This window comes from Phyllobates terribilis, unplaced genomic scaffold (genome assembly GCF_046119375.1).
Source record: "Phyllobates terribilis strain yellow unplaced genomic scaffold, ASM4611937v1 Scaffold_3__8_contigs__length_932513732, whole genome shotgun sequence".
NCBI classification, from domain to species: Eukaryota; Metazoa; Chordata; class Amphibia; order Anura; family Dendrobatidae; genus Phyllobates; species Phyllobates terribilis.
In genome coordinates, this window is record NW_027362763.1 from 306,877,020 (window position 1) to 306,897,500 (window position 20,481).

The following is a 20,481-nucleotide window of genomic DNA, read 5'->3' on the forward strand; positions in this document are numbered from 1 at the left end:
AAAGATCCAATATATTGTGCTTTTATTGATCCATCATGTCAAAGGTGGCAACGTTTCATCCCTAGTTAGGGACTTTTTCAAGACTTGTGAACAGAGGAGCTTCTTTACACTGCGCAATATTAATATGTATGTCTACGCCTTTGTCCACTTTGTCCAGACCTCGCTGAATGTTATGTGCAGCTCTATAATGAAGTCCTGGTCGCCTTTAAGACTGCCATATTACACCAAAATAACCACCACAAAGCATGAGCAATTGGCATGAGCCTTTCGTGATCTGCCACAGAATCACTGCCTACAATGTACATACCGTTTCTTTGGAAGATGTTCCAGATGGATTGGATGAACTTGAATTATCAGAAATCCAGTTTCGTCTTGCCATTTCCTCCCATTCAGCTTGCATCTTATCCCAAAATTCTGTGTCTGACTAGGAAAGATATAATGAAATCTTTAGCTCATTTTACAATTCATCTATAGGTTTCTTCTATAGTGCCTTTAAAAACATTAACCACAATATGGCAGTGAGTATAAAAAGCAAGATTAGCATACAGAAGAACAATGCACTACACACAATTAGTCACTCCTGACTAGAGGTATAACACCTGATAAGTGAATGTTGGAGCTTCTATAAAGCCCCCGTCACACTAAGCGAGATCGTTTTGTGACGCAGCAGTGACCTCAGCAGTGATCTCGCTACGTTTGACACTTAGCAGCGACCAGGCCCCTGCTGTGAGATCGCTTGTCATGTCGGAATGGTCTGGACATTTCTTTGATCGGTGAGGTCCCGCTGGGTAGCAAGTATCGGTGCGTTTGACACCTTACCAACGACCTTGTTAGCGACCCAGACACAGAAACACATAGGCGTGCATTGTTATACAGATCGTTACGGGTCGCCGCATCGTTGCTGCGTCGTTGGGAAGATCTGACTGTTTGACATCTCACCAGCGACCACATAGCGACGCAGCAACGATCCCTGACAGGTCGTATCGTTGTCGGGATCGCTGTAGCATCGCTTAGTGTGACGGGGCCTTAATGTACAGAACAAATGCAATATATTACATATGAATAGAGATGTACTGTACATTATCAAACTCATTTCTGTATCTGCCCTGTGTCATCTTCTTCTGTTAACATTTAAAAAACTGTATGCAACTTTATAGTAAAGAATACAAAGTACATAAAGTATTAGCAGATCACTTAGACCTTATGCGGCTGGTATATTTACTTTGATAATGTCAGAATGGCTGCATAATCCTTTCTCAATGTTAAATTTCAGTCTCTACCCACTTAACTTGACTGACAGTTCATCAGTCCCTACTCCCTGAGCTCACACTTTGTATAGCAGTACCTTATTACATAGTTTACTGTCTTATTATGCATGGCACCATCCTTTATTACATAGCATCCTCTCTTGTTATGTACAGCGCCATCCCTTATTACATAGCATCCTCTCTTGTTATGTAGTGTCATCCCTAATTACATAGCATACTCTCTTGTTATGTATAAGACCATCACTTATTACATAGCATCCTCTCTTGTTATGTACAGTGCCATCACTTATTTCATAGCATTCTCTCTTATTATGTACAGTGCTATACTTTATTACATAGCATTCTCTCTTTTTATGTACAGCCCCATCCTTTATTACATAGCACCCTCTCTTGTTATGTACAGCACCATCCCTTATTACATAGCATCCTGTCTTGTTATGTACAGTGTCATCCCTTATTATGTAGCAGCATCCACTCTTGTTATGTATAAGACCATCCCTTATTATGCAGCATCCTCTCTTGTTGTGTACAGTGCCATCCCTTATTACATTGCATTATCTCTTGTTATGTACAGTGTCATCCCTTATTACGTAGCATCCTTACTGCAGCTGTCAGTAAGGCTGAGTGGGTAGAGACTGAATACATGTGAACTCATGAGCTCTATTACTTTTTAGCATGACTCTGTCACTTTAATTTCAGAATAAGAAAGCCATTCTGAATGGATTAACAAAGTGCACCATGTCTCCAACTGTAAGACACCAGTATATTAAGGCATGTATATCTGTACTAAAAAAAATCTTGATGCTTAGGAATAGGTAATGACCCTTATGACCAATACAGCTTTGGCTGGTGCTGTTAACTTGATTTCTTTAAAATTCTAAAAAAAATCACCTGCAAATATAGAACCTAGAGTTATCCTCTTCTGCCAAGCTTTTCAAATTCTTTTCAGTCATTTCCTAGTCAAAATTACAGACAACTTAGTGAAAATTGGCTGACAACTGATTAATGCTTCCCGGAAAGTTAACTTTGACATTTTCATTGTGGTATCAAAATTTCACCCAAAAATGTAAAATCTGAAAATTTAAGAACTTTTAATTACAATAGATTTTTTTGGGGAAATGATAATATCGAACAACAAAAACTTCCAGTTTCAGTAAACTAGACAGCTAATGAGCTTAGCGATTGGCTGCAGCGCTGTTGATGTAATGTCAGTGCAGCAGACAAACAACAAAGACTAGGGCAAACCCCTGTTTTTTCTACACTAATTCCTTCCTGGGAACAATAGTGTACTGAAACAGGAAAACTCCTTTATATATTTTTCATTGTAGATGAGAATGAATAAGGTTAAAGCTCTGATAATGTGCAAGCTACATTTTGTTTTCATATAGCTAATCAGAGAGAAGCAAGAGCGCTTCATCATATCTTCCAATGCTCTGTCGAGGAGAGGCCACTCTGTCGCTTAATATGTTTACATATTTAATCAAGTATAGATTAGTTAGAAATAGCAGAGACTTGATGGGTTCCCTTTGTGGATTTTAAAGCAGCAAATTAAGAGCTGGGTAAAACAATTCTTTGAAAATATAGAGAAAGATGACCTTCTTTCAGCGGTAGGGAGTCAGTAGTTAGTAAAGGAAATATATTTTGTAATACAAGAAGATAATTTTCTCTCACAAATGTCAAATTAAATAGTTCCAATTTGTTCCTTATATGGCAAACAATCACCCATACTTATTAAATGGGAAACCGTTGGGGAAATCTGACATGGAGAAGGACCTGGGCGTCTTGGTTAATAGCAAATTAAATTGGAGTGCCCAGTGTCAGGCAGCAGCTGCGAAGGCAAATAGAGTCATGGCATGCATCAGAAGAGGAATAGGGGCATATGATGAGAACATTGTTCTTCCTCTGTATAAAGCGCTGGTAAGGCCGCACTTAGAATATTGTGCACAGTTCTGGGCTCCGGTGCTCAGGAAAGACATATTGGAGCTAGAGAGGGTACAAAGGAGGGCGACTAAGGTAATAAAGGGAATGGAGGGACTAGAATACCCAGAGAGGTTGTCAAAATTAGGTCTATTTAAGTTGGAAAAGAGAAGGCTTAGGGGAGACCTCATAAACATGTATAAATACATCAGGGGGCAGTACAGAGATCTCTCCCATGACCTGTTTATACCAAGGATGGTGACAAAGACGAGGGGGCACACTATGCGTCTGGAGGAAAGGAGGTTCCTGCACCAGCATAGAAGGGGATTCTTTACGGTCAGAGCCGTGAGACTCTGGAACTCTCTGGGAGAGGAAGTGGTGATGTCCAACTCACTTAAAGAGTTCAAGATAGGCCTGGACGCCTTTCTTGAGAACAATAAAATTACATCTTATGCTTAATTAATTAATCCAGGGATTTAATCTGACTGCCAGATTGGTGTCGGGAAGTGAATTTTTCCTCAATGATGTAAATTGGCCTATACCGCATGGTTTTTTTTTGCCTTCCCCTGGATCAACGCTGCGGAATAGCTGTAGTGCACAAGAAATAGGCTGAACTGGATGGACGCTAGTCTTTTTCCGGCCTTACAAACTATGTAACTATGTAACTATGTATGCCAAAAAAACCCCACAAATACATAGTAAAATAGGGGATCACATTTTTAATGTAGAGGTGAGGGAAAAAGTAAGTAAACCATTTGTAATTACCTATATATTGCATTGATTAGTAATAAATATAGTGTTTAAGTAAGCACTTTGACTAAACATCAACATTGAGAAAAGTAAGTGAACCCTTGAAATTAAAAACCTGTTTATAACCTCAAAATTATCACCTTCAAATGTTGATGGTGAATTTTCAAACTTTCCACTCAGCAAATATGTTTTAGTTCATCTATATTCTTGGGATTTCTTACATGTGAGGCCTCTTCAGATCTTATGACATCTTTATAGGGTTTAGCTGAGCACCATTCTTCAGTTTATTTACTTGTACACTTTGAGTCATTGTCTTGTTGTGTATACTGTCTGCTGCACTTACATTCTCCTGTAAAATATTTGATATACCATTGAATTAATTGTCCCGTCAATGATCACAAGCATTCTAAGCTCTGAGACAGCCAAGAAGTCCCAAATCATTATCCATCCACCATGCTTCACAGTTAGGATGAGGTTTTGTTATTAGTGTAATGTGTTATCTTTTCTACAATATAGCATACAACATAGTGTTATGTATCCATATAGTCTTGGGCAAACTTGACTTGCTTTGTGAACACTTTGTGAATTTGCTTCCTTAAACACTATCCTTGTTCAGTGTTTTTTTATTAGTGGTCACATGAACAAAAGTACTTTACTCTTTATAGAGCCTTCAGTAGTTTTTTTGTATTTATTATTTAATGACATTCGGCTCGATTTCAAGCCATGGCAACTTGATAGATGAATGTTCTGTAGGAAGAGCGATCTTGTGCAAGACTAGATAGGTCCACCAGGGTCTTCTCCTCTGTTATCTTGATAGTATCAATCCATCGGGTTGCTGGTCTTCCTCTTCACTTTAGTCCTTCTTATTCTTCCAACCACGAATTCCTTCCAGTGATAACTCTGTTCGTATGGTATGTCCAAAGTAGGCAAATCATAGCTTGGTTATCCTTGCTTCGAGTGACATGTCTGACTTGATTTGCTCCAAAATTGATTTGCTTGTTTTTCTTGCCAGCTATAGTACTGATAAGATCCTTTACCAGCACCACATTTCGAAGGCGTTGATTCTTCTTCTTTCTTGCTTCTTTATCGTCCAGGTGTCGCATCTGTATGTTTCAAATCTGTATGTTTTTGTATTTACTCTTGTTTTTTTCTCACCCTTTTGAGGTTTACCTGTTGGGTTCTTGAGGAAATCTTAACAGGACACTCATTCATAGGAGGAGTAAGAATAGTTTCAAATAGTCTCCATTTGTAGACAAATTGTTCAATGGTGGATTAATGTACACCCAGATATAATTTAGAAATGGCGTTGGTTCTTTTTCTAGCTTCATGCTATGACTCATCTTTATATGGGCATGCAGGTCATTGAAAGTTAAATAAACTGAAACCTTGATATCTGCAATCTTAAGACTTACTGCAGAAAAATTATCTTTTTTCTTAATATGTTAGGACAGAAACCTTCCTGAAAGTCTGCCTCCAAAGCTTATTTTAATGCTTAGTGCAGTCTCTGTATGTAAATTCATCCCCTTGATGCATGTGTGACTTCAAGCATCGTTCATGAAAGCTTGGGTCTGCGCAGAACGCCACTGTCCTCACTTCAGCACACTGTTCGGGTACTGGCTTCAAATTTCTTCTGTGCAAATTTAAGAGCAAAAGAAGTCTGCGAATACAGGGATACCCATGATGAAGCCATAATCCTGGTGGCAATACGCGTGGGTGTTCTCCCTCACCACTGTTCACTTAGGCAATCACATATAGGTGACTATCTGTTTGTGCCAACAATAGGTTTTTATTTGCTGCTATATATGTTAATATCCTCTATTGCTGTTTAAGTGATTGTTGCACTTGGTATCCCTTATTGCAGGTCAGATAGTCGGTTTATCCTGTTATGTACTCAAGTATTCACAACTCTGTATTGCATTTCAGTACTATCTGAACTATTTTCCAACTAATTGCAGAAATTGGTTTTCCTCTTTTTTCATTCAATACTTGTGTAGGTGCCTTATAATAATCTATCAGTTAAGAACAGTGGAGATCTTGTTTTATTTTAACTTGATCTTGTTTATTATAGCCAGTTGTGCTTTTTAAATGGTTTTAATTGTTTTTCTATGCTCTGGTTTGTCTGTTATCTACTAAAGATTTGATATTTATTAATATTTGGTGTACCACTGTATTCGCAGACTTCTTTTGCTCTTACATTTACTGTCTACTGGTATATGGTAGGTTGATCCCAATATTTTATTTTGAGTGGTGCCCACTATCATAGTATTTAAAATTTCTTCTGCGCAGGCGCAACCCAGATATAGTGGAGAGAACCTAATCAAAGTGAACCTGTCAGTCAATTCACAATGTCAAAACCACCGGCAGCATGTATCGTGCAGTCAGGTTTGATTTTCTCAAAAACACTATGGTATTTCAGAGAAAACACATTTTGAAAATTTGGCTTCTTTCCGCACCACTCTTTTTGAATTTACACACAAGGGAGAGAACTGTCAATCAACTATAGCAGTGTAGAGAGAAGTCAGCCGAGGGCGGCATTAGACTAGTCGCACAACTTCATCAATGGAAAAATATAAAAGTTACGAATCAGTTGATGGATAGGTTTCTCCTGTGTGTACGTGGGGAGAGACCTGTCAATCAACTGCAGAGGGTGGGGAGAAGCCAGTCAGGGACCTCATTAGAGTAGTCAGGTTTCTCTCTATAGTCCCCAGCTGGATCTTTATACAATGTTTTCACTGAAACGGAGCAATTGTTTTTCTAAAAAAAAACATACCTGGCTGCAATGGTAGAGCCAGGCTCTGTCCCATAGTGCGGTCAGCATGAATCAACTAACAGATTACCTTTAACAAAGTATGCATGTCTCCAGAAGCACAAGCTGGGCTCAAGATACTGTATTGGGCTTTATTCTGGCATATTTGCAATTTTCTCTGTGCAACATTCACTGTGTACTTATTACATAGGGTCAAATTAGTCTGCGCACTTATAGTTTAATTCCCTGATGGGTTTAATTTCCCAAATTGGGACACTTTGGAAGCTTTTATGCTGTTATGGCAGCTTAGGTTCTCTGCAAATAGTACGTTTGATGTATTCTAACAAAATCTGCACTCCAAGGCTACGTTCCCACGATAAGCTTTTGATGCGTTTTTTACGCAGCACATGTTCGAAAAAGATGCAAGTAATCTACTTTACTTAATGGGTGCAGAAATGGTGCAGAAAATCTGCAATATCAAAAACTCACCAAAAGCTCAGCGTGGGAACGTAGCCAAAAAGAAAAAACTTTGCTTCCCTTCCAAGCCCTGCAGTGTGGCAGATTCCAACCACATATGGTATATTACTGCATTTGTAAGAAATTGTGTTACATATTATAGGAAGCATGTTCTCCTATTTCCCCATGTGAAAATGAACAATTTGTGGAATTTTTTTTGTGAAAAAAAATCTAATTTGTTATTTATTTTCACAACCCAGTGTTATAAAATTCTATGAAACACATATAGTGTCAAAATTCTCCCTATACCCCTAAATGATTTATTTGATGGCTATAATTAGTAAAATTTAGTTGTATTATTGGGGGGGTTTCTGCCACCTACGGGAGCTCTGCAAATGGAATCTGCAAACTATTCCATAAAAATCTGTACTCCAAAAGTCAAATAGAATTATTTCCCTTCCAAACCTTGTCATTTGGCAAAATAGTGGTTCACAACAACATATGGTGTACTGCCGCATTTGGGAAAAATTGGGTACCAAATTGTGCGGTACATTTTCTCCTATTACTTTTGTGAAATGAAAATTTGAGGCTGAATCAACATTTTAGTGGAAAACATAATTTTCCATGGCTTTTGGTTATAAAATTCTTTGAAAACACCTGTGGGCTCAAAAAGCCTTTTATACCCCGAGATGAATACTTTGAGGGGTTTAGTTTCCAAAATTGGGTCACTTTTCAGTTTATATTATTTTGGCACCTCAAGGGCTCTGCAAATCCAAAACGGTGTGCTCAAAAAGTCAAATTGTGCTCCTTCCCTCCTGACCTGTTTTGTGTCCAACAGCAGTTTCCGACCACATATGAGATATTTCCGCATTTGTGAGAAATTGTGGTTTCATTTTTTCCTATTATCTCTTGTGAAAGTTAAAATTTTAGGGCTAAATCAATATTTTAGTGCAATAAATGTAATCTTTCATTTTTTTCTTTCCACTTTGCGTTAATTCCTGTTAAGCTATTTTGTGTGGCGTGACTATCTGTTTTAAGGATATTAAAATTTATATTTTGAAAATTGCTAATTTTTCAAAATTTGAAACAATTTTCAGATATTTACATATATAAATGCCAATCATATCAACCTAAATTGGCAACTAACATAAAGGGCATTGTGTCACAAAAAACAATCACTTTACGCGATAAAAGCATTACAAATTATTATCACATATGGAGACACGTCAGATTTGAAAAATGCGGCTCGGTCAGGAAGACCAAAACTGCGGTGGTATAGATACAGTATGTGCACATAACGTATTTTAGACATGTGTTAACTCAGTGTATTTTTCAGGAGGGAGATACTTCAAGACATGTTGACGTCTTCTGTCCTGAACAGTCTTTTTTGGAGTCCTTTCTGAGAGTTGTTTGCGTCATCTTTGGCTATTGGCTTTAGATGGCTAGTAAGCAGCTTGCAAGCGGAAGCCACCTGAACAATGGTCCGGGCACGTTTAGCTATTTCACATCTTTGGAAACGAATTAAAAGAAGCTCAAAAGACTAAACAAAAGCACACAAGTCAATTTTACCTTGCAATACATATGTTCATTGTTTTAGCATTTATTTAGCGCTTTTTCAGGGGGTTATGGAGTGTTACCACCTGAAAAAGATGTTTAACCCTCTTTGCACATATTTGCAACTGTTGAACCTATTTAAGATTTAAATATTGATATCGATGGTGATTTGAATCCATACCAGGTATTAATGTTAACACAACAATGTATATAGAACCTGTCAGTACTGAATTTTGGACTTCATATTTAAATTTTTTTGCTCACATTTGTAAAATACACTTATTTTGGTGGCCCCTTTGACCAATAAATATTCAGTCAAACAGTTTTTTTCATTGCCTATTTGTAGGGATGGCAGCCCTTTTGTGGTCTGATTGATAAACTTAGAAAATGGAGTGTGAATTTTTGTGTAAATCTAGATGACTACAAAATTACTGTACTGTAGGTCTCAGAATAGATGAACTTATACATCGGAAGCTGATATATAGTCTTTAAATGAATGGCTTCTGAGTAATTACATCTGCCATCTCGCTATGCCCACACTATCCATAAATAAAGCCTTCACTATGAAATAACCATCATCTCCCAGAGACTTTTTCATTTTATCCAGATCAAATATTTGAGCGATAAATAAAGCTCACTTTTTTGTGCAACAATCACCCGTCACCTTCATCTAAATCTCATATTTTGTAGAGTAAAATGTTGATTTTGTACAATAAGAAAATTTCCCAGTAAGATTCTGGTGGTTTATAAATGTATGTCTTGTGAAAAATATGTTGCTTACATGTCCATGGTTTCAGCACAGGTGACACTGATGAGTAGATTAAGATCAGAGCTTCTGAAATTATTGCTAATATGTTAAAGGCCTTGATGCATTATTAACTCGCTTTATCCCCCCATATCATCCCCTAAAAAAAGAAGAAAAACCTTAACGTAACATTAAATTTTTTAGCACTCCCCAATACTATATAAGGGAGTTCTAAATAAAAGAAGTGACGGTGACAACAGCCGTGTTGCGATTACCTTGGCTGCCCTTGTCTTTGTCATTATTGTCATATCACTAAATTTACAGCATAAGAAATTATGAAATTAGAGCTTTGGTGCATGAGACTGAGCCAAAACGAATGAAAGGGAAAGTAGAGCAGTGGCTCATAGCAACCATTCAGGTTTCAGCTTTTTCTTTTCTAAATGACCTTATAAAATGAGAATTGGAATGGAATGGATGACTTCAACAACTGGTCCACTTTCTATTACACTACTTTTGATCAATCTCCCTGATTATGATTACCTCTTGAAAGACAGTTAAAATCAGAAGAGAAACCTTTAACCCCTTCATGACCGGGCCATTTTCTGTTTTTGCGTTTTCGTTTTTTTGCTCCCCTTCTTCCCAAAGCCATAACTTTTTTATTTTTTTGGTCATTATGGCCATGTGAGGGCTTAATTTTTGTGGGACAAGTTGTACTTTTGAACTACACCATTGGTTTTACCATATTGTGTACTGGAAAAAGGGAAAAAAATTCCAAGTGCGATGAAATTGCAAAAAAGTGCAATCCACAGGTGTTGTTTTTTTTTTACCATGTTCACTTAATGCTAAAACTGACCTGCCATTATGATTCTCCATGTCATTACAAGATCGTAGATACCAAACATGTATAGGTTCATTTTTATTTAAAGAAGTTGTCCATTACTTTCACATTGATGCCCTATCCATAGGATAGGGCATCAATGTATGATCGGCCGGGGTCCCACACGCAGCACCCCCGTCGATCAGCTGTTACCGGTGCTGGCGGCGGCGGCCGCCGGCCAGAAGTACTCACCTGCGGGGCTCTGCCGTTAAGTGGTAGTGGCCGCCACGGTGTACTGCACATCCGCCTACCATTAAATTGAACAGGAGACGGATGTGCAGTACACTATGACGGCCACTACCACTTGACGGCGGAGCCCTGCAGGTGAGCACTTCTGGCTGGCGGCCGCCGCCGGCACCGATAACAGCTGATCGGCGGGGGTGCTGCTTGCGGGACCCCGGCCGATCATACATTGATGCCCTATCCTACGGATAGGGCATCAATGTAAAAGTAGTGGACAACCCCTTTAAGTGGTGAAAAAAAATCCAAAGTTTGTTAAAAAAAATAAATAAAAAATTGGCGCCATTTCCGAGACCCATAGCATCTCCATTTTTCAGGATCTTGGGCCGGTGAGGGCTTATTTTTTGCGTGCCGAGTTGACATTTTTATTGATATAATTTTGGGTAGATACAATGCTTTGATCGCCCCTTATTGCATTTTATTGCAATGTAATGGCGACCAAAAAAACGTAATTCTGTCATTTAGAATTTTTTTCTGTTACGCCGTTTACCAATCGGACTAATTCTTTTTTTATATTGACAGATCGGGCAATTCTGAATGTTGCGATACCAAATATGTGTATATGTGATTTATTTTTATTGTTTTATTTTGAATGGGGCGAAAAGGGGGTGATTTAAACTTTTATATTTTTTTTATATTTTTAAAAACATTTTTTTTTTACTTTTTGCATGCTTCAATAGTCTCCATGGGAGACTTGAAGCTGCAATTGTCTAATTGCCTCTGCTACAGACAGGCAATCATCAGATTGCCTGTGTGTAGCAGAATTGCTCATCTGCTATGAGCGCTGACCGCTGGGTGGCGCTCATAGCAATCTGGCAATGACAACCGCATGGGTCTCCTGCAGACCCCAGGTTGTCATGCCAGCCCATAGGCAACCCGAGATCATGTGACGGGGTCGCCGATGGGTGGGGTTAGTGACACGCTTCCGGTAAGCACGAGTTAAATGCAGCTGCAGAGATTGACAGTGGCATTTAACTAGTTAACAGCAGTGGGTGGATCACGATTCCACCCGCAGCTGTTAGGAACACATGACAGCTGTACCGGTCTGCTGTCATGTGCCCGGAAAGGTGCGGGCTCATCGCTGGAGCCCGCACTAAAGGGATGGACCTGACATGTGCTGTACTATTACGACACACATTGGAAAGGGGTTAATGAAGCAATCCCATGAGGTTTTTTCACTAAATCTGTGTATATGTAGTGTAGTTTGTGTGTGTTAACATTCTCACCTACTGCAGCGTTTTCCAGTATCCAGCGCCGTTCCTTTCCACTTCTGCGTGACGTGTCCGCTCTTCAGCCTATCTACTTCACTTTATGCTCTGTGTGCGGGAAGTCTCTTTTACTATGTAAGTCTATCAAACCTCGCTCTGACGCTCCAAAGGCTTATATTGTAAAAGCCACTTGTGGGTCACACAAAGTACAGTGTGTCCCGGAGAGTGTGAAGAGCGGTGACGTCACTCAGAAGTGGAGCAGAACGGCGCTGGGATGCAGGATAAAGGAGAAGGTGGTGGTGGGTGAGTATATTAACACACACTACACTACAGACACATATGCACCGATTTAGTGAAAAAAAAAAACTTCATGGGAAGGCTTCTTTAAGATCGGTTAGGCTATGTGCCCACGATGCATAAATGCTCAGGATTTTTTCCTGAGCGTTTCTGCATCTCCCTGGCAGAAAAAACGCATGCGGATTGTACATGCGGATTGTACATGCGGATTGTACATGCGTTTTTCCTGCCAGGGACATGCGGATGTGAAGCGTTCTTCACTTGCATTTCCGCATGTGGGTTGACAAGCGCTTTCCAAGAGATTTTAGCATCACTTGGAAAGTGCTTGTCAACTTGGTCACACTATATAAATCCATGCAAACAGCATGGATTTATATAGTGTGACCCGAGAGAATGTCAAAAAAATATATATATATACAGTACAGACCAAAAGTTTGGACACACCTTCTCATTTATAGATTTTTCTGTATTTTCATGACAATGAAAATTGTACATTCACATTGAAGGCATCAAAACTATGAATTAACACATGTGGAATTATATACTTAACAAAAAAGTGTGAAACAATTGAAAATATCTTATTTTCTAGATTCTTCAAAGTAGCCACCTTTTGCTTTGATGACTGCTTTGCACACTCTTGGCATTCTCTTGATGAGCTTCAAGAGGTAGTCACCAAAAATGGTCTTCCAACAATCTTGAAGGAGTTCCCAGAGATGCTTACCACTTGTTGGCCCTTTTGCCTTCACTCTGCGGTCCAGCTTACCCCAAACCATCTCGATTGAGTTCAGGTCTGGTGACTGTGGAGGCCAGGTCATCTGGTGTAGCATCCCATCACTCTCCCTCTTGGTCAAATAGCCCTTACACAGCCTGGAGGTGTGCTTGGGGTCATTGTGCTGACCAATGATGGTCCAACTAAATGCAAACCGGATGAAATAGCATGCCGCTGCAAGATGCTGTGGTAGCCATGCTGGTTCAGTATGCCTTCAATTTTGAATAAATCCCCAACAGTGTCACCAGCAAAGCACCCCCACACCATCATACCTCCTCCTCCATGCTTCACGGTGGGAACCAGGCATGTAGAGTCTATCCGTTCACTTTTTCTGCTTCGCACAAAGACACGGTGGTTGGAACCAGAGATCTCAAATTTGGACTCATCAGACCAAAGCACAGATTTCCACTGGTTTAATGTCCATTCCTTGTGTTCTTTAGCCCAAACAAGTCACTTCTGCTTGTTGCCTGTCCTTAGCAGTGGTTTCCTAGCAGCTATTTTACCATGAAGGCCTGCTGCACAAAGTCTCCTCTTAACAGTTGTTGTAGAGATGTGTCTGCTGCTAGAACTCTGTGTGCCATTGACCTGGTCTCTAATCTGAGCTGCTGTTAACCTGTGATTTCTGAGGCTGGTAACTCGGATAAACTAATCCTCAGAAGCAGAGGTGACTCTTGGTCTTCCTTTCCTGGGGCGGTCCTCATGTGAGCCAGTTTCTTTGTAGCACTTGACGGTTTTTGCAACTGCACTTGGGGACACTTTCAAAGTTTGCCCAATTTATCAGACTGACTGACCTTCATTTCTTAAAGTAATGATGGTCACTCATTTTTCTTTACGTAGCTGCTTTATTCTTGCCATAATACAAATTTTAACAGTCTATTCAGTAGGACTGTCAGCTGTGTATCCACCTGACTTCTGCACAACACAACTGATGCTCCCAACCCCATTTATAAGGCAAGAAATCCCACTTATTAAACCTGACAGGGCACACCTGTGAAGTGAAAACCATTTCCGGTGACTACCTCTTGAAGCTCATCAAGAGAATTCCAAGAGTGTGCAAAGCAGTCATCAAAGAAAAAGGTGACTGCTTTGAAGAACCTAGAATATAAGACATATTTTCAGTTGTTTCACACTTTTTTATTAAGTATATAATTCCACATGTGTTAATTCATAGTTTTGATGCCTTCAGTGTGAATGTACAATTTTCATAGTCATGAAAATACAGAAAAATCTTTAAATGAGAAGATGTGTCCAAACTTTTGGTCTGTACTGTATATACTTACCTTCTGATGGCCCCCGGTGTCCTGCTTTCCCTCTGTTCTCTCTTGCCGGCAGCGGTACACTGAAGGACCTGCCGACGTCAGCGTCGCGTGACCCGTCACATGACTATGACGTCAGTGCAGGTCCTTCAGTACATCGCGAACTGCCGGCATGCGAGGAGGAGCGCACCGCGGGCCGCCAGAAGGTAAGTATATATTTATTTTTTATTTTATTCTTTTTTTTTACAGTTTTCTATGGTACCCAGGTCAGGAGGAGAGTCTCCTCTTCTCTACACCCGGATACCATCCGCACATTAGAACGCGTGGATTACGCATCTACATATACAGTGATGCGTAATCCATGCGATCTAATGCAAGTCAATGGCGGCGAGGACGCAGCACTTACGCAAAATAATTCGTAGTGCTGCTTTTTTTTCCGCAATGATAATCCGCAGCGGAAATTTCCGCAGCATGTGCATAGCACATGCGGATTATCATTGAGGAACATGGCAGGCCTTCTACCATGCGTTTTTTAAGCATTTTTGCAGCGTTTTTGCCACTGCGGAAAAGCTTAAAAAACGCATCGTGGGCACACAGCCTTACATTTTTTTTTCAAGATGCAGCTAAGAAAAAAAAAACACCTAATGTATGAACCAACCCTAAATGATAGTAGTTCCCAAATGAGATGGTAATTGTAGTGACTGCAAATCCATAGTTTTTGTTTTTTTCCTGAATTGGCTTTAATTGAAGGAGTTTTGAGATTAAACAAAATCTATAATACAATTCTTATTTACTATTTACTTATTTTACTCGCTTATATAGCGCCATCATATTCCTCAGCACTTTACACTCATTATCATCACTGTCCCTATTGGGGCTCACAATCTACATTCCCTATCAGTATGTCTTTGGAGTGTGGGAGGAAACCGGAGAACCTGGAGGAAACCCACGCAAACATGGGGAGAACATACAAACTCCTTGCAGATGTTGTCCTTGGTGGGATTTGAACTGAATCCTTTCCATTATTTGCAATCCTCAAAAATAAATTGAAGTGGTATACAAAAAAACTTTTTATACTCACCTGCCTAGGCGCTGTATACTACCTACTGTTACTATGGGAGCGAGAAAAACTGTAACAAAATCCCATTTGGTGTGGATTTGTTGCTCAGGGTTTCTGTCGATTTGTAGAAACTCTTCAGCAAATCAGCCGGTGATGAATGTATCTTTAAGGTGACCACAGACATAAAACACCTCTTTCCTGTACAACTGTGCAGCCAACTGTGACTCTTCTGACTTCTCTGTCAACATGTCTGTTTGAACCTAGTTGAATTTGCATGTGAATTTTACTGATGGAGGGGGATCAGTAGTGGTTAGATGGCTCTTGTAGAGCTTATCTTATAGGAAACAAAAAATAAAGATACAACCAGCTTGATACCCTTTTTTTCCTAAAAAGAAATATAAGGCTGTGTGCCCACGATGCGTTTTTTAAGCGTTTCCGCAGCGGCAATTCCGCTGCAGAAACGCTTAAAAAACGCTTGGTAGAAGTTCTGCCATGTTCCCCAATGATAATCCGCATGTGCTGTGCACATGCTGCAGAAATTTCCGCTGTGGGTTATCATTGCGGAAAAAAACGCAGAACTACCAATTATTTTGCAGAAGCGCTGCGTTTTCGCCGCCATTGACTTGCATTGGAACGCATGGATTCCACATCACTGCATCTGTACATGCGGATTACATGCGTTTCAATGTGCGGATGGTACCCGGGTGTGGAGGACAGGAGACTCTCCTCCGGACCCGGGTTCCATAGTACCTGTAAATAAAAGAATAAAATAAAAAATAAATATTATATTTACCTTCTGATGGCCCGCAGTGCGCTTGTCTTCGCTTGCCGGCAGATCGCGGTGGACTGAAGGACCTGCGCTGATGTCATAGTCATGTGACGGCAGGTCCTTCAGTGTAGTGTACCGCGAGCTGCCGGCAAGCCAGGACGGAGCGAAGCAAGACTCCGGGGGCCATCAGAAGGTAAGTATAGATTTATTTTTTTATTTTTTACCATTCTTTACGGTCACACTATATAAATCCATGCTGTTTGCATGGATTTATATAGTGTGACCAAGTTGTCAAGCACTTTCCAAGTGATGCTAAAATCGCTTGGAAAACGCTTGTCAACCCGCATGCAGAAATGAAAGTGAAGAACGCTTCACATCCGCATGTCCCTGGCAGGAAAAACACATGTACAATCCGCATGTACAATCCGCATGCGTTTTTTCTACCAGGGAGATGCAGAAACGCTCAGGAAAAAATCCGGAGCATTTCTGCATCGTGGGCACATAGCCTAAGAGAACTTTTGGGCTGAAATTGTTGGTGGAATCCTCGCCAGCTTCAGCTTTCATTCATCTTTGGATAGATGGACTTCAATCAGGTTCTCAACTTAGGCTATGGGCCCACGATGCAGAAATGAAGCGGAAAATTTCCGCTTCATTTCTGCATGTCCTTGCCAGTAAAACCGCGTGCGGAATTTAACACGCGTTTTTGACATGCGGAATTGCCATGCGTTTTTCTAATGCATTGAGTAGGCGATTCCGCATGCGTAAACGCACAAATAATGGACATGCTACGGATTTTTCCGCACATAAAATCCGCTACGGAAAATTCCGCAGCATGGGCACAGAACATGCGGATTGTCATTGGGGACCATGGGGCACGTATTACCAAGCGTTTTTCAAGCGTTTCCGCAGCAGAAATTCCGCAGCAAAAACGCTTGAAAAATGCATCGTGGGCATGAAGCCTAAGGTTCATGCTATTCAGATTTTTTTTTTTAAAGAAAATGGGAGTAGACTACAAATGTGTTTTTTTAATTAGTAATTGACATTTTCTGCCTTTATGGTGATATGACATGAACATACATTTCTACAGTATGTGATACACATTACCTCAACTGCAGCCTTTGCTCTCTCAAATTCTTCTTCTAATGACTGGTTTCTAGACAAATATGCTCCTCCCAAGCGCGATTCTCTACCCTGAAAAAAAGCATTAAACATTATGTTATAAAGCACTCTAAACATTTACTGTTAATGCAGCATATTGTGTATATTGTATATTAATCATACTAGATTATTCCCAATTCTGAATCCCTAATTCTACATTTGCTTGCTTAATTAGTACCTTGCCCTTTCTATAATCAGAAGTCTGATATTCCATGAATTCTAATAGTCTAGAACTTGTTAGCCCATTTGTTTGAAGGCGAACGTGGAGAACCCTACACTGACATGACAGTACTATACTGTATATCAACATTTTATTTGACCTTGTATTGGTGCAGTGTCATGAAAGACCTCTGATGGCACTTGTGAGCCTACATATTTGGCCAAAATTCAAACTAATATTTCATTTTAGCATTTGTGTAGGACGCACCTTGGCCTTATGTTGTTGGGAAGAATTGGGTGTCAGTGCTTTGTGTAGTGTACTTAGAAGACACTAGACTGCCCACCTAATCTAACACTATGGGTGTCACTAATAGTCTGTAAGCTGGCACTACACGGGCACTACATGGAACTGTATGACTGGCACCCCATAGAAACCCTATGTATTTGTGAGTATAATTTTATGCAGGTACACCATCATTAATAGTAGTTGTAAATTGATGTTTATGAGAGTTATCCACCTGCGCCATGTGTCTGAATTCTGAACGGATTTGGAATTTTAACCTTTCCTTTTATCACCACCTATGACCTATTTGTGTGATTAGAAATATATTTTATCCCATTTTCTGTGATTTGCTTTCCTTCCTTCAATCTCTGATGATTTCAGGAATATAGCTGGAAGTTTATCATGACTGGCATTTCATTTACCAGTCTTGTACCCACAGTAAGGTGTGCCATATTTACTAAGAGGTACATGCCTCCTAACCAATTTGCCACATCATTGGGCTGTTTGTGCACCAGAAAATGAAATCTGACCTATCCATGAGCTACCCTAACCAAAAGTAAATTTATAGTGTTATGGCATGCCCTGCTTTTTTCTATTTTTTATTTTTTTAGAAAAGTGCTGTCACAAAAAAGGCAAAAAAGTCGCATAAATGTTTGCAGGTTTCACCTGCGATAAATTTTGTGACTTTTTGTTGCCAGTTTTTTTTGGGTGTAATGGGGATGATAAACTCCATTTATAGAGTGACCCCTAACACGCATAATCAGTGCAAAAAAATACCAAGTTAATCAAGATACGCATTAGGTTGTATGTAGCTTTTATATAAAAGTACACCATATGTAAGTACAAATGACATTTAATTCATGTCCTCTCTCAAACCCCCTTTCATAGTGATGTTCTTTAGCCTGTATTGAGATGCCCATTCTTCTGAAATCATCTTGTATGTCATATCATGCCACTGTTACCAGGCTCTGCTATCTCCTGTCTCTAATCTTCTGTACCTGCGTCATCATGGTGTTTTTGCGGTCTCGCTAGTGAAGCACTTACAGTCTGGTTTTAATGATTTGCATCTACCAGAACAGCATTTAGAAAAATCATACAGTCTTAGACCTTCTGATTGACAAGTTATAATTGATCTGAATATGTCTGTTGCATTGGAAACAATAGATAAACTCACTATTGATTCTTTTGTCCTATGGACTTATGTTGTGTACTATCGCTCTCATCATTTAAGTAGGGTTCCTCCTTGCCTCCCCTTTCCCTTTTTTGCTAGGCTACCCGGGGTTTACTATTACGTTTTCCTTCTGCATCTCCAGATGGAAACACAATAAACAGTTTTGATTTCCAGGACATTTTTTATGCTGAAGATTCCCAATTGTACACTACTACATTTATACCGGAGCTGTCTAATTTGTCAATCCTTCTCTCTAACTGAATCTCAAGTTTTCCAAAACTGTAAGGTCACATTCAGATGTCCATTTTTCATGCACATGTCCTATCAGTGTATTTCACAGATTGAAAAGTACTCTTTATAACCTATGAAGCTGTTCACTCGTTCGTGATTTTTTTTTGCGAACCAAAAATTCGTCTGAATGAGGCATAAACCTTTTTTTTTACTTTTTTTTCCTGAAAATTGCAAAAGCTATAATGCCTCTTTCATGTCCATTGCAATGAACGAAAATAAATGTTAATATTCCAATTAATATTTGTAGAGATGAATGCCCTGGATATTTGTAAGATTCTCCTTCTTCTGCAGCCCAGAAATAGCATAGAAGATAGAGAGAAGGCAAAGTGGCATGGTGCATTCCTAACACTGCTGTGAAAATGCATGCGGTCAGATCCATAAGCAATACGTTTATAACATCTGTCAGGTGCACACAACCCATTTAATATTTTTATAGTTTTTTTTAAACCAATATAAAGCTGTGTGGAATATTTTGGAGCTACAGTATGTAATAATGAAAAAATCTTTGCACTGATTTTCAATAATACTTGCCTTGTAAGAAAATAATAATAATAATAATAATAATAATAATAATAATATCATCATTATCATCATCATACACTAACTCCTAGAAAAAATAATAAATCAGGTGAAGTATAGGTTAAAGTATTATTCCCATCCCAAACATTTATGAGATGTCCACAGGAAATATTATTGCCCAACTGTGGGACCTGCATCTATCTCGAGAACAGCACATATACCATAAATATCCAAGATGGGACAACACCTTAAATGTTGATGTTAAAGGCAGTAAATGGTAGTTTTATCAGATTTCTTGCCATTCATGTGCAAACTTTATGTATGCATAAACAGGATTTACAGTGGGAATAAAAATAATATCTCATTTTTCAAACGCCTATATGGCTTTATACTGCATTAATGTAGGTGTTTTATTTGACCTTTACAGGTGTAGTCATGCTTTTATGATCTATTGTGTAAGAAAATTTTCAGGACATAAGTCAAGAGTGCATGTCCTTTGAGTATTGCCAAAATAGAAGTAATGGTTCACTAGCTGGTTGGATATACATTAATATGCAAAAGTTTTAGGCAGGTGTGAAAAAATGTTGTAAAGTTAGAAAGGTGTTAACAGTTTATTTTTATCAATTAAAAAATGAAAAGTGAATGAACTTGCATAGTTGTTGCAGGAACTCAAGAAGGAGGTTGCTGCAAACATCTTAGAAAACTAACCACAGGTCTTTTGTAGACATAGGCTTGTGCAATTACTTCAGTATCTTCATGTAATCCCACGCAGACCCGATGTTGAAATCAGGACTCTCTAGAGGTCATACTATTATTATTTATTATTATAGCGCCATTTATTCCATGGAGCTTTACATGTGAAAAAGAGGTATACATACAAAAACAATTACAATGATCTTTAACAAAACGTTACGGCGACTGGTACAGGAGGAGCAAGAACCCTGCCTGCGAGGGCTCACAGTCTACAAGGGATAGGTGAGGATACAGT

The 20,481-nt window shown here is 39.3% G+C and overlaps 1 protein-coding gene across 4 annotated transcripts in view; it reads right to left on the reverse strand.

The window, feature by feature from the left end:
* PEX5L (peroxisomal biogenesis factor 5 like) overlaps positions 1–20,481 on the reverse strand; it is a 408,598-nt gene that overhangs the window by 21,827 nt on the left and 366,290 nt on the right. For all 4 annotated transcript variants that reach the window (XM_073674969.1, XM_073674971.1, XM_073674970.1 and 1 more), the window contains 2 exons: positions 17,017–17,103; positions 308–424 (listed from right to left, as the gene is read on the reverse strand). In XM_073674969.1, the coding sequence (XP_073531070.1) occupies positions 308–424; positions 17,017–17,103 (204 nt within the window). The remainder of the gene's footprint in view (positions 1–307; positions 425–17,016; positions 17,104–20,481) is intronic.